The sequence below is a fragment of the Amborella trichopoda genome, chromosome 1 (genome assembly GCF_054954075.1).
Source record: "Amborella trichopoda isolate Santa Cruz 75 chromosome 1, AtrichopodaSantaCruz75HAP2 v2.0, whole genome shotgun sequence".
NCBI lineage: Eukaryota > Viridiplantae > Streptophyta > Magnoliopsida > Amborellales > Amborellaceae > Amborella > Amborella trichopoda.
The window spans coordinates 52143781-52158327 of NC_142336.1; the positions used below are offsets into that span (position 1 = coordinate 52143781).

The window sequence follows — 14547 nt, forward strand, 5'->3', positions numbered from 1 at the left end:
TTGGAAAATATCCTGTCAGCAACAGTAAATTAAAAAAAGAACCTAGAATCAACATTATGTTATTACTCCTATAGATACATTACTTATGCATCAAAATTTGAAAAAAAGGTCAATTTACTATTTTTTGTAGGAGAAAATACTACTTTCTAAACATTGCAAGCGTGTTTGAGGCTTAAAAAAAAATCTAAATTGTGAAAACATAAAATTGTCTCTGTATACATTTCAAAAGTATCTGTGGACATGAAAAAAAGAAAAAAATTGAATCCCATTCATTTTTTTTGATAGAATGCAACAAAAATTCAATATGTAACTAAAGTGCAACTAAAACTAGTGATGTTGACTAAAAGAAATCGTTTATATGAATTGAAATTGAAAATCGATACACAAAATTTCAAAGCCTACGCTCCAATCTTTGCGTTTTGTGTGAATCAATGCGTTCTTTTTGAAAGGGTCTTCAAGTACCTAAAATTAGAAAACCTAAACTAGATTCGGTGTTTGAGCTTGAGAGATTTTAGGTCAAATAATGTTTCAATGTTTAAAATTTCATAGGTCCATGACTCTGACTGTCTTTTTGTGAAAATGAAGCCTACAATTCAATAGAAAACGAAAAAATTGGCTGTGGAGTTGAATTTCAACCAAGATCGTGTTAGGGTTGTGAAGCAATTAGAAGTTTTTTGAACTTTCATTGTACCCTAATTCAAAAAACATAATATTGGAAATAGGAACTTTCCGACTTTTTTTTTTCTTGAATATGATATTTTTAGTAGCCACAGGATGCAAAAACATTAAATTTCAAATTTCTTACCAAATAGGGGCTTGGTTGAAGGGAAATGGTGAATAGGGGGTTCGAAATTTCCCCCCTTTTAACCATGTTTCGCTATCAAAAATGGAAAATCTCGACAAACTTGGTAAGTCTGCCAAGAACTCGCTTGTTTGCATAAACTCAACTGTGTTACTATAGTAACTCGGGCGATTTCTGGAAGAGTACCTCCTCAGGGGAGTCAGGGGGTTTCCTCTTTGTGCAGTCTATCTAACATGAATAATTTGGGTGAGTCTAGTTGGACTTATTGAGTTTTCTAATGCTGGTTCACCCTGCAGTGGATAGTACGTTTTCGTAGGACCTCTAACATCTTTCGCTATTGTACTTGTTTTCCTGTTTCAGTTTGTGAAGAGATCGTGTTATCTTCCTCTGAAGTTACGCCTACAAAGGTTCTTCTCTGGTTTACCATACCTCCTTAGGGAAAACGTTTATGAGAATTCAGTGCACATTGTTGCCTCTTCACCTTGGTTGGTTGTGGTTGATGATTGATTTATTATGTTGTCTGCAGTCTTCAGATATTTCATAGGAAGTTGCTTTCAAAGGAGTTATTCCAATCACAAGAGAACTCTAATGATAATTATTCCATGCTTGAAAGCTGGAATTGTGAGCCTGAGATTGTTTCTGCAGTCTGGAAGTTGGTTGACATGTGTGCTTCAGATGATGGAATCAATTTGAGAGGCATGGTGGCGGATTTTGTATCTAGGGTATGCATCTCAGAAAGAAAGAACAATTGTTGATCTTCTCGTGTATATCAGTCTGTTTTCTAATACTTGTGATTTTGTTTTAATTTTTGAAGAGATTGGAGCAGTGTAACGTTGATAGCTCGTGGCATGATTCTTATGTTCTTATTTTCCTATTTACAGGTTGGTGTGGGGGATCCTCATCGTGTGGTTGTCCGTTTGCCTGGAGATTTTGATCAAAAGCTTCCCTTTTCTCGGCTTATCGTACGGTCTGACAGGGAAACCAACTTTGGTGTTGGCATTGGTGTTTCAGAAGAACTAGTGGCTACACTTCTTAAAATGTTTAAGAAATATCTTCTGGATGAATCTGTCACAATAGTTGACAAGACAGCGCGAGCACTTCACGTACCTTTCATGATCTCTTTAATATTTTGATTACTCTAAATCTTTTGATGTGAATTCAACTTAATTTTATGTTGGATGCTTCAATGTTCATTACGTTATTGAAAACTTGGCCGAGTTCACTTGGACTTGTCTCCTTGCCAAGCCAAGTACTTGGGTGCAACTCAGGCCTTTAAAAATAAAAATACACATTTGGAATATAAAGATGTGGAATCAATGTATAAAGATTATAATATAATTTTGGATATTTTCTACCATGAATTATGAGTTCTTCTTGTTATATGCCCTAATTTTATTGTATATTTTTTTTTTTTTTGGATTTTTCTGAAATCTCTCTAACCATAAATGAATTCTTTCTAAATCTGTGTTTTATTAATTTTTTTAGCTCTTTTTTGGAATTTTTATGTTGTCTTTGTTTTGTTTCACTTTTACAAATTGTATTTTATCTTTTGAAGAACTTTTTCGTGATTATTTTATGGCCTTTTGGGCCTGTACACTACTCGGCGGAGTCCACTTGGACTTGGCCAAAGTTATTCGGCTGAGGCCAGGGCCAAGTCCTTGGTTGATTCTATTTTAATACAGTTCCTTGTTCATAAAATACTATATCATGGTGTTGTTGCTTATAAATTCCTTAAAAAGATTTGTGATGTACTTGTGGCTTCTTTCTGCTGTTGACTGAATGAATAGTGCTAGATCAATGCTTAATGCTTGTGGATATTGATTAGGAAACTGTAATGGTAAAGATAGGCCCTTGGACTAAACATTTATCAAAATAAAGAGAAAAGAATCTGGCCGCGAACTATATATCACTTCATGTACAATATTTTTGATTGGTGAACCTCTGACCTAAAGCTCTACCCGTCTTATGGGTTTCTCTCATATTACTATAGGGGATCCTTTTGACTAGAACGGGGCAAAGTGCGTTGTTGTTGTTGGACTCTTCTGATAGATCCTTTCTTAAGGTGAGCTGGATTGTAAACTTGGTTAATGCATCATTTGGATGATGGCTTCTTATTAGTTGGTTTCTCTTGTTCATTTATTAGTTCTTGTGAGTGATGTGATAGTTTCTTTTAGAAGGTTTTCCTTTTATGTCACCTCTCATTTTAGCATTGTAGGTCCATTCGAAAGGAGTGAATTTGAAGCGTGTTGAGAAACTACTACATGATATGGAAGCTACGGCGAATGGTATGCTTTACAGCTTTGTTTCGTGTTTATTCGTGTAGTACTTGGTGTCTATGCATGGGTTGTGAACTTCTATATGCTTTTATGTTATTGGTATAATTATTTTTTTGACACTGAGTACATTTTCTAAACCAGCTATAAAATTTAGTATTTTCTTTTAATTTACCCATTGTAAAACTCTGTGTGTGTGTGTGTTTATCAAACTAAAACTTATATTGAGTTGTAATTTCATGTAAGAGAACTGGATCATGATTTGCTGATAACCATCTATGTTGTTTTGTGCTTGAATAAGGGGAAAAAATGGATTTTTTGGGTATTATTTGCCAGTATCACTTTAGATGCTTACAGTGAACTTTAAAAGGATAGTGAGATTCTATTTTGTTACTGGGCATTGAGGACTGCATAGTTCTGTTGGTGGGCTTGATTAAATTTTGGGAAGAATTATTCCTATATATTTATCACCAACAGTATCCTCCTAATGCTGTTGGTAATTTGATTCTTGTGTCATTTTTTTTGTATCATAAATCACGGCCGCTGCTATATTTTGTGCTTGGCTTTGGTTCTATTGGCAGTCTTGCTAGGATTGATCCTCAAGACGGTACGGGGCAACCTAGGTTTTATTTCAGATTTACTTTTTGGTTGTTGCGGTCGCTGTCATATGGAATGTGTTGGAGGTCGATCCATTATAATGGAGGACCTATAGGGTTTGCGAAATGCTTGTTGATGGCTACCTTCTCCTTGGTGAAGATGGGTATATACTATTGTCATTCCATTATAGTAAAATCAATGTATTTGACTCCTCTAACTTGTCATTATTCCATTGTATGTAAAAATTGTTTTTTGACTGTTAGGTTTGTTTTGGTTAGGTTTTTGCTTTCATATTTTGCAAATTGGTGCGTTCTACTCTTGCTTATTAGTGGCACCTGGGTTCTTATGTTTGTAAATTATGTTGACTCATGACGGAACATACTCGTCATATTCTTCCAAGGAAATAACCTATTTTTATGCATTGTTTTGACAAAATAATATATAAAATATTTATTTCTTATTGAAGTGCTTTTTTTCTATGGTACTATTTATCATATGCCATTTTTGGTTTCTTAACTAATTTGTACAATGACTAGCATGCATTCCAGAGTGAGTGGATTTCTATTATTTTGTTGTGTTCAATCAATGTGTTGATCTTTTAAAGTAGCTCCAAAATCATAGTGAAATTGATTTCATCTATTCTTTGCTTCAAATGACAGCAACTCCATTGCAAGAACCTTCTCTTTGGCAGCCACATGGTAAAACATACGAGCAGTGGATCTGTCCGCTTGTATACTCTCTTATTTATCATGCGAATGACATAGTTTTGCGGTACCATGCTCTTACCTATGAGTCATTTTCTTTTAGTTGAAAAATCTGTCCTATGTTGTTTGCTCAAGCTTTGTGGCTGGTTTGAATTGATAGTCTGTATCTGCCATGTGCAGATTATGTCGGGATGTAGCATTACTAAAGGCTGAAGTTGCTGAACTCCTATTTCCTATTATTCTCGCAAATATAGCTAAAACAAAAGCCCCAAATTCTGATCTCTGCCAGCTGATCTCCTCACAGGTTGGACTTGCTACCTTCTCTATTCAAAATGTGATTTTATTTGCAAATTGTTCACTATGTACTATTGATTCAAAAAGTTGTCTGCCCAGCTCCTAGGCGGCCGCCTAGGGGGCTAAGGGGCTTGGGCGATGCAGAGCAACTAGGAGGGTTGTCCCGGGGCGCCCTCTTAGGGACCCTAGGCGAGCGACCAGCCTAGGTGCAAAAGTACCCATTAGATGGGGTATTTTTGGTGTTTTTTTTGTTTGTTTGGATTATAAAAACAATTACTGGAGACCCGTTGCCCCCTTTTGAACTAACCTGGGCATCCTAGACCCCGACCCCCCCGTCCCCCCTTGTGGGAGCCTAGGCACTGCCCGACGTTTTTTGGAATATTGCTACATACTAGTTCCATTTTGTTTTGAAATGATGGGGGTCTTTTAATTATCATAACTTTTGGTATAAGCTTGCTTATGCTCAACTCATCCTTTGGTGGCTTCATTTATAGCAGGTGCTAGGGTAGGGGTGCCCACTCCCCATGCTACCTTAGCCTGTGCCTGCCATACGTGCTTTCTACATTTCTTGGTCACAGTTGGCTCGAGGGCTAGCATTACCCTTTGTTATGTTTCTTTGTTTACTTGGAGTTTTGTAATTTTCTTTAACCTTTTGGAAGAATGATGTAGGAAAATTGAAAGAGAACCGAAAGAAACCAGTAATTCAAGCCAAACACAAGCGATAGAGTTTCTTCCCTCACCCAGCTGGGGTTTAAAAAACCTGGGATTTTTCCTTCATTTTTTCTGGAAATAGCCACGTGAATGAGCCTTCAGGAATCTATGCACATCTTTTATATTCTTTTTAATGTTCAGAAGACAAGAATTGTCTATGCAAATAATAAATTGACCCTTATGGTCCTAACTTAAGTGTCTTTTAAAGTAAATGGCACTAAATAGATAAAAATACTGGAAAGTCCCAACTGCTCCTGCAATTAAAAAGGACTGACAATAACCCTAAAATAACTAGAAAATCACCCCCAACAATGGTTGCTCTTCTTGTTCTTATTGGTAGCCCTCCTAGGGTTTCACATCATCCAAATATGCATGAGAATTAGGAGGAAACTGCTGCTCCCATAAAGATACTCATCAATTTGACCACTTGATGTACTTTGCACATCATCATTCTCCATGGGTTGAGAAGAACTCACCCTTGAGTTTGCACTTTCATCTTCCTTTATCTTTGGCCCATGATACTCAAACAAATCAGAAATATTGAAGATATCCGAATCTCCCTATGCCAAGGCAAAGTGATCTTGTTAGCGTTGTTGCCCATCTTCAAAATCTTCAATGGTCCAGCCTTGTACTCATTCAGCTTGCTGTGTTTGCCTACTAGATGTTGTTCCTTCTTGAGATACACCATAACCCGATCTTCCACATCAAACTCCTTGAAATGGAGACACTTGTCTGTTGCTTCTTTATATTTAATTGCACTAGCTTCTAGATTAGCAGGCACCTACTCATTCACTCCTTTCATCTCCTCAACAAATTCCTCAATAGTAGCATGACTCTCCCCATTGGTCTGAATACGAGCCAAGTCAAGCGAATGGGTAGGGCTTTTCCCATAAACTACCTCAATAGGATTCATACCAATATACTTGTTGTCAACACTGTTATAGCCAAGACTCGGCTTGAGGCACCGCTAGGTCTGAGTGTTCTTCCCTTCCCTTATAATACTTCTGAGAAGATTTCTGAGAGTGTGATTTACCACTTCAGTTTGCTCATCTGTTTGCAAATGATCGGCATAATGAATTGCAATTGAGTACGTAATTTCTTCCACAAAGTTTCCAAAAAATGGCTGAGAAATTAAGTGTCCCGACTTGAAGTTATTATCTTTGAAACACGATGCAACCACACCACCTCTTTTGAAGGATAGATTAGCAATATGTGTGGCATCCAAGGTCTTCTTACAAGGGTAAAATAATCCATCTTTGGGAATCTATCCACTACCACAAATATAGAATCCATACTTCTTTTTGATCCCCCAAATGACTCAACACAAAATCCATGCTAACACCCTCCTAAGGTGCATTAGAAATAGGAAGTGGAGAATGAAGCCGGTATCCTATCGTTTCCCTTTAGCCAATTGACACGTACGACACCTATCAACAAACCTCGTAACTTCCTCTTCACTTGTGGCGGCCAACATTTCACTCAACCAAGCTATGATTTGTCTCGACCACAATGTCTGTTACATAGTTGCCGAAATCTTTCCACCGACCTCGCATTTCCGGTTCCGAAACCCGAATTTCACGTTTCCATTAAGGAATCTCCACGAAAACCGTTTTTCGGAACCAAGAAAACTCGATTCCTTGATTTTAGAATCTCGATTCGATACGTATTTAGAAATCATTTTTCGGAACCAAGGAAACTTGATTCCTCAATTTCGGAATCTCGATTCAACACATCTTTAAAAACCATTTATTGGAACTACGGAAACTCGATTCCTTAATTTGGGAATCTCAATCCAACACATCTTTGAAAACTTGAACCCATTAATTGTGGGTAGACGTTCCCAAAATATATCGAATCTGGATTCTAGCGTGGATTAAATCTTGATTCTATGTCAATTGGAGTAGAAATATTCCTTCGAATGCTTCTAGTGGTTGCATGGTTTCATTATTTTACTTATGCCACTATGGATGGCCTTTACTTTAAATTTAAAATATAACTGGTAAATACAACACGTACAATTAAAAGCAAACCATGACATTGACCTAATCCTATTTTATCTTTATAATAATGAAGTCCAAATCACAATTTAGGAATACTTGTCTTTTGTATATAATGACCATAAGTTCAATAGTCAACACAATCACTTTTAAATTCGAGAAACGTTCTATTAAGAGACATCCAATATAGGTTCTAAGGTTGATGAAGCTCAAGATGTGCTTGTGGCTTCCTTCTCATAAAAATGAAATCTCGATTCCTGGTAGGGGTCGTTAAACGCATTCCACAATCCATATTATTGTAAATCTCAATCTCAAATTGGCATGGATCTTTGATCCATATACTTCAAAAACTTGATTCCAAAGATCCATACCAGTTTGAATCTTGACTCCTGAAGTGTCAATTCCAGGCCGATGGGAATCTCGATTCCAATTAGGACGAAATCTCGATTCCATATGTAGATGAAACTTGGATTATTTTGGTCGAAACACATTCTCAAAAACTAGGAATCTCGTTCCTAGTGATTCCTATTGTACGGACAACGATTCTTAAGACATGAATCTTCTAGTCGGTGGTGATTTCGCGATTCCGATTTCTAAAATGATTCGAGTTCCCAAGCGTTTCCAACAACTATGGTTTGTTAAGACCTCCCCATGAAGATCTGCTTTAAAAACTTGTCCAGGGAATCTACGGCTATACAAAACTATTTCCTTTGAAGAGAAATCCATTTTGAATGACAAAATCCCCACTGACTCATCCCAACACTGATCCCATGTCTTCATGAAAACTCTCTCTAGATTAGATAGTGCCGCCAATGCCTTGAGGCTTGAATAATAGCTTAAAACTCCACATCATATGTATAAGGTCGCAATCAGGTGTCATTTAACTTCTCCTTGAAGAATGCAATAGGGCGACCTATTTGACTTGACACTACACCAATCCCAACTTGTGAAACTACCTTATCAAAGTCCGGAAGTGCTAACAAAGGCACTAAGTCATATTATGCTTTATCTATTAGAAATTCTTGTCGGCCTCATCAGTTCATACAAATGCCTGCTTCTTTAGGCAATCGATGATAGATGCTATGATCAACTTGAAACCCTTGCTAAACCTCATGTGGAAAGTAGTCAACCCATGGAAACTGTGAACATATTTAAAAATAATCTAAGGAAAATTAAAAGAAGGGAAAGGGAGGAAAGGAAAAGTAAGACATTAGAGATTAGTAAGCGAGGGAGAGAGAAGGAAGAAGAAAGAGAAGCGTGAGAGACAGTGGCACGAGGAAGACAGAGACTCTGAGATAGAGAAGGGAAATAGAGAGAGTAGCGTGTTGGTCAAGAATGACCAGTGCGTACCTCATATTTTTATCAATAAAATGAGCTAATTACAATACTTCCCATGCACAATGAGATATGACATATAAGCCCTAAACAAAAATAAAAGACATTTATATCCTTTAAACATAACAATGCTTAAGTATTTCCAATGCTCCCCCTCAAGCTGGTGCATAGATGCCCAGCGTGCTTGTGATATCTTGTAGTCTACCTTGTTCTTCAACTTTAGTGAAGATATCTGCTATCTTTAGACTTCACATGAGGAGTGTGATTGATCTTAGCAACAACCTTTTCTCTAATGAAGTGACAATCTACTTCAATGTGGTTAGTCCTTTCATGAAATATAGGATTCTCAGATATATGAATGACAACTTTGTTGTCTTAGTACAAAGTCAAGGGAAAATCCGATAAAATATTTAATACACATTACTTCACATGTACCATGAGCCATAGCTCTGCATTATGCTTTAACAATTGATCTGGCCAGCACATTTTAATTCTTGCATGTCCAAGAAACCAGATTTCGTAAAACAAAGGTGCAATAGCCAATTGTGGATCTCTTGTCAGTTTGGCATCCTGCCTAATCAACATCAGTGGAAATACCTACATCACAATGCCCTTGATTGCAGAAAAATATCCCTCTCCCTAGAGCAGATTTGAGATATCTTAGTATTTGATATATTGCATCAAGATGTGAGTTACGTAGTGCGTGCATAAATTGGCTGAGCAGACTAACCTCATAAGAGATGTCTGGTTGTGTGATAATGTGGTATATGAGCTTGCCCACTATTATTTGATACTGGTTGAGATTTTGGAGTAATTTCTCCATGAAGTTTGTGATTGACTTCTATAGGAGTATCAACTGTTCTAGTTCCTAATAGCTGGTCTAGTTCCTAACATCTTAGTTTGTTGTAATAGGCCCGACACGTATTTTCATTGGGAGATGGCTATCCCTTTCTTTGATCTTGCCACTTCAATTCCCAAACCCTACTTAAGGGGGCTTAAAGATCCTCAATATCCTTCACATTATCCCCTGTGACAACAATATCGTCAACATACAGTATAAGGGTTGTAGTCCCAACACTATTCTTCTTTACAAAGAGAGTGTCATCAGCTCGCTTGATTTTTTTTAAACCCAAATTTTAGCAGTCCCTTACTGCATTTTTCAAACCACAATCTAGGAGACTGTTTAAGTCCATAAAACGCCTTCTTTAACTTGCATGCATTTCCAGTCTTCCCCTTAACTTAAAAATTTGGAGGCATGGCCATATTGATTCCTTCTTGGATGTCTCCATGCAAGGATTCATTCTTTACATGTAGCAGGTGGAGAGACCAAGATTTATTAACAGCTAGAGAAGGAATGATCCTCATAGTGTTCAACTTGGCCACAAGAATGGAAGTCTCTTGGTAGTCTATGCTAGGAGTCTGAGTGAAGTCTTTTGCATTCAATCAAGCCCTATACCTTTCAATGGTGCCATCAGCCTTGTACTTCACAATATATAACCACTGACATTCTACGACTTTCCTCCCTTTAGGAAGGTTGGAGATTTTCGCATGCATCATTTTGCTCAAGTGTTTGTATCTCATTACCCATGGCAGCCTTCCATTGAGGTTATGAAAGTGCCTCTAGAACATAGGAAATGTGTTCGAATAGAAGACTCGGTTGATATGGTGGCTTGTTACGAAGAAGACATAAAGTTATAGGGTACAAAGTTCCCAATAAGATGCTGGGTACAAGAACACTCACACTGGCATACAACAATGGGTGAGTCTAAATTAGGACCCTTAGAGAAGGTGAAAGAATTACTTGAGTTCACGAATAGTTCGTGATTCCGGGTTAACATCTGGATTTAATCGTTTAGAATTTCTGGCTGTGCCATCTTCTCGCTCCTGATATACATCTTCAGCTCCTTTTTACGGTGTATGCCATCCTCTTTAGATAAAAGTGGTGTGGGAGCAAGAAGTGGAACCATGAATTTGCTCTCTTCACTAAAATGTATCTGATTCTCCCCTTGAAGAGAGCGCTCATAACCAATAGATGAGAAGTGTGGAATAGATTCAAAGAAAGTAACATCCATGGAGACATAGCGGACTTCATCAATAGGATCTTCACACTTGAAGCCTTGATGACGAGATGAATATCCTAGAAAAATATGTTTGACAACTTTACTATTAAGCTTGTCCCTCTTTGGACCAAGGATGTGGAGAAAATATCCGCAAGCAAACACTTCGGGGGTACAGGAAATAATCTCAACAATAGATTTGCATTGAAGAAGACAAGAGGGCATGCGATTTATCAAAGAGGCAGCATTGAGAACTATTTCGGATTAGAAAATTTTGGGACCTTCATTCATAGCAGAGAGTTCGGATGACTTCCAACAGGTACCTGTTTTCCTTCTCAACAATACCATTTTGTTGAGGTGTATATGGACATATTGTTGGACCTGAATCCCTTGATCAATAAGATAATATCTGAGTTCGTCTGACATACCCCTTTTGTTAGAACATAAGATTTTAAATTGTGCAGCATATTGAGCTTTAACCATTTTGTGGTAAACTTGAAATTGTGATAAACTTGAAATAGATTAGCAACTTCATCCTTATGTCACTAAGTAAATAGTAGTCAATCTAGAACAATCATCCACAATGTAATAAAGAAACGGAAACCAACCACAGAAGCAACTGAAGAAGGACCCCACACATCAGTGCGTTTGGGAGAGAATGGAATATTAGTCTTTTTATCATGGATGTAGTTTATGTAAGGTTTAGGCTTTATGAAGAGAACATAAAGCCTCACCTAACATCTTGTCTAGAAAACACTTCAAGCAGGGAATTCCCCAAGATGGCTCTAAAATCTATTTCCACTGCTAATTATGAAATTTGTTGCTTAAAAAATTCTTCAGATGGTCAAGATAAGGTGTTACAATGTATGCCTTTTTTAGGGCTTGAAATCATGGATGTAGTTTCTATAAGGCTTAGGCTTTATGAAGAAAAAGTAAAGCCTCACCTAACATCTTGTCTAGAAAACACTTCGAGCATGGGAAATCCCCAAGATGGCTCTAAAATATATTTTAACTGCTAATTATGAAATTTGTGCTTAAGAAATGGTTAAGATCTTATTGATTTGTGAACACTTGAAAATAGACAGTCAAGATAATGTGTTACAATATATGCTTTTTTTAGGGCTTGAAATCATAATTTTTGCACAACCATAATGATCAAGGTCGAGATGATCGATTTGAAGGTTTTCCAATGCCGAAACTATAATTTTTTTATGAGTTTTGAGGTGATGCTTAACTTCTTTCTCTAAAACCTTGGCCTTATTTTAACTTTTTCCTTTAATTAATGGTGATGGGAAATGAAGTTCTACAATTTTTTGACAACTTACAACAAGTACACTCAAATTGCACTTGACTCAAAGACAAAATCATTTACGGAATTAAAGAACGCAATGTAAAAGGCATTGAATGACTAGGCAGAGGTGCCACAAATACACCCCTTCTTTATTAGCAATGGAAGATGTGGCGGCAGTAGCTAAGGCTAGATCTGAACTCTCCAAAAGGTGGACATAATGTGAGAGGAAAAAAGGTTACTTTGCAGTTTAAAGTTTTTGTAAGATTACTAACTCACAAGAGGTTCTTAGAAAGGTTAGTACATGCAAGGTGGATGACCAGTTTGCAGGAGTAACATATATGTTTCTCTTCTCCGTGACCAGTTTGAAATATAAGAGGACCATCTGCTATTTTAACATAGTCTTGATTAGAACAAGGAATATAAGAAGAAAAAAGATCAGCCATGCCAGTCATATGTTCAGTAGCTCCATAGTCAATAATCCAAGGGATTCTAGATGAATTTGTGGAGGCATGCTGAACTGATGCAGATATACCTGATTGCGCAATATTGGACTTTGGTGGTTCTCGAATGGAAGCTTGTTGCTTGATAATAAGAAGCTCTCTTTTTGGAATAGTCACCAAACTCTTTTTCAAGTTTAAAGGAAGTAGCATATTGCCGCCTATGCATAGCATGAGTAGCACCTTCGCTAATTATTTCTGAATTTGCTTGAGAAAAGTTACGTCTAGGGCATGCAATCAGATCTCGACATGTATCCCTTTTGTGTCTAGTCTTCCCACAATGGGTGCACTTTAACTTGTAATTCTTATCAAATGCGGGGCTTCCACGACCTTGTCCAGCACCGGGGCCTCCAGCTCGATTCCCAAGATGTCTTCCACCTCGATTACCACATGAACTTGAGTATAGAGCAGATCTTTTTGTTTTTCCTGTAGGTACTACATAATTTCGTGGCGAGTTTCCTCATGCTAAAGAAGTGAGGAAACTGTTTCAAGTGAGGGTAAAGTATCACCACCTAGAACATTTTCCCTAATTGATTCATATTCTCCTCTTAGAACATAAAAAATCCTCCTTTGTTATAATCTTTCATCTTGTTCCTTTGCACAAGATGAGGACTGTATGGGCTAATAATGGCTTATTTCATCCCACCGACAAGTCCCGTTGTTTAATGCTATTGATTTGTTGCTTCAGTTCATAATCTTTGCAACAATTTTCTTTTGGGAATAAGCGTCAGAAACTGCATCTCACAATTTCTTAGAGATATTGCAATTCATAAAAGTTCAACTCACGTTAGGCCGTATATAATATAATAACCAATTCATAACTCTTGTATCATCAGCCTCCCAATTTGCAGATTTTGGATCCTTGAGATCTGGTTTTCCTACTTGACCATCAATATATCCCGATTCTCTTTCCTCCAAGAAATAATCTAGTTGAGCTGGTATGTTCTAAGTAATCTATGCTGTCAAATTTTACTTTGGCAATTTGGAGTCCAAATTGCTCTGTATTTGATGTTTGTTGATACATCTTCTGCTATTGATGAGATTTGCTTACATCCTCAGATCTAATCAATCGTTGAGATCTGGTCACACTCTTTTCTTTTCTTTTTTTTGAGAAAATGATCTGGTCGCACCCTTAGATCTTTTCAAAAAAACTTCTACGGATTTGGTTACATCCTCAGATCTTCCATTCAAACAAACATCTTAGTTCTCTCCCCCCAAAAAAAATAAAGATATATACAGATCTGGTTACACCCTCAGATCTGATCACACTTCTCTTTTATTCAAAAGAACATTAAAAACAACATTGCTAATATTTTTTTGATTGGGGTACACAAACCCTAATCGGTTTGTGATTTAGGTTTTCTATCAAACATATGATCTACGTTAAGAATCACCAAGAGAACTCACCTTGATGAACACTATCATTGTTGGAATGATATGAGGGTTTCAAGGCATTCTAATCATATAGATGACATTAGCCCTAAATTATATCCCCACATACCTTTTCTTTGATACTTTAGCTTGCTTTGATACCGAGTTGAAAATATTCTAGGGCAAATTAAAGAAGCAAAAAGGAGAAAAGTAAATCTTAGATATTAGAGACTAGTAAGGGAGGGAACGTGAAGGAAGAAGGAGAGAAGAGAGAGAAAGAGGCATTAGGAAGAGAGAGAGAGAGTGGGTGAGAGAGAGTGGTGGTTAAGAATGACCAGCACACACCTCTTTGTATTAATAAAATGAACAAATTACAAGACTGCCCATGCACAGTGAAATAGACATATGTCCTAAGCAAAAATAAAAGACATTGATACCATCAAATATAACAATACTACTATAGTTTGAGTGGGCCAATCCTTGATAGCTGCTACTTTCCTTTGATCAACTATAATACCCTTTAGCTGAGATAATATGACCAAGAAGAATTAAGTTGTTACAAATACTTTTTAATAGTCACATACAATTGTTGTTCCCCTAACAAACACCAACCTCAAG

General features: G+C 37.1%; 1 protein-coding gene across 15 annotated transcripts in view; it reads left to right on the forward strand.

The window, feature by feature from the left end:
• Window positions 1-14547, forward strand: part of ATM (Serine/Threonine-kinase ATM-like protein) — a 175096-nt gene that overhangs the window by 75291 nt on the left and 85258 nt on the right. For 14 of the 15 annotated variants that reach the window (XR_016059815.1, XR_002281003.2, XR_016059813.1 and 11 more), the window contains 7 exons: window positions 1163-1209; window positions 1329-1524; window positions 1684-1905; window positions 2793-2864; window positions 3018-3087; window positions 4332-4443; window positions 4557-4680. Coding sequence is in view for 5 of the 15 variants with exons in the window: in XM_020667487.2 (XP_020523146.2) it covers window positions 1163-1209; window positions 1329-1524; window positions 1684-1905; window positions 2793-2864; window positions 3018-3087; window positions 4332-4443; window positions 4557-4680 (843 nt within the window). In the remaining 10 variants the exon portion in view is untranslated. Of the gene's footprint in view, window positions 1-1162; window positions 1210-1328; window positions 1525-1683; window positions 1906-2792; window positions 2865-3009; window positions 3088-4331; window positions 4444-4556; window positions 4681-14547 lie in introns of those variants that run through there. The other variant, XR_016059831.1, reaches the window with a different exon arrangement.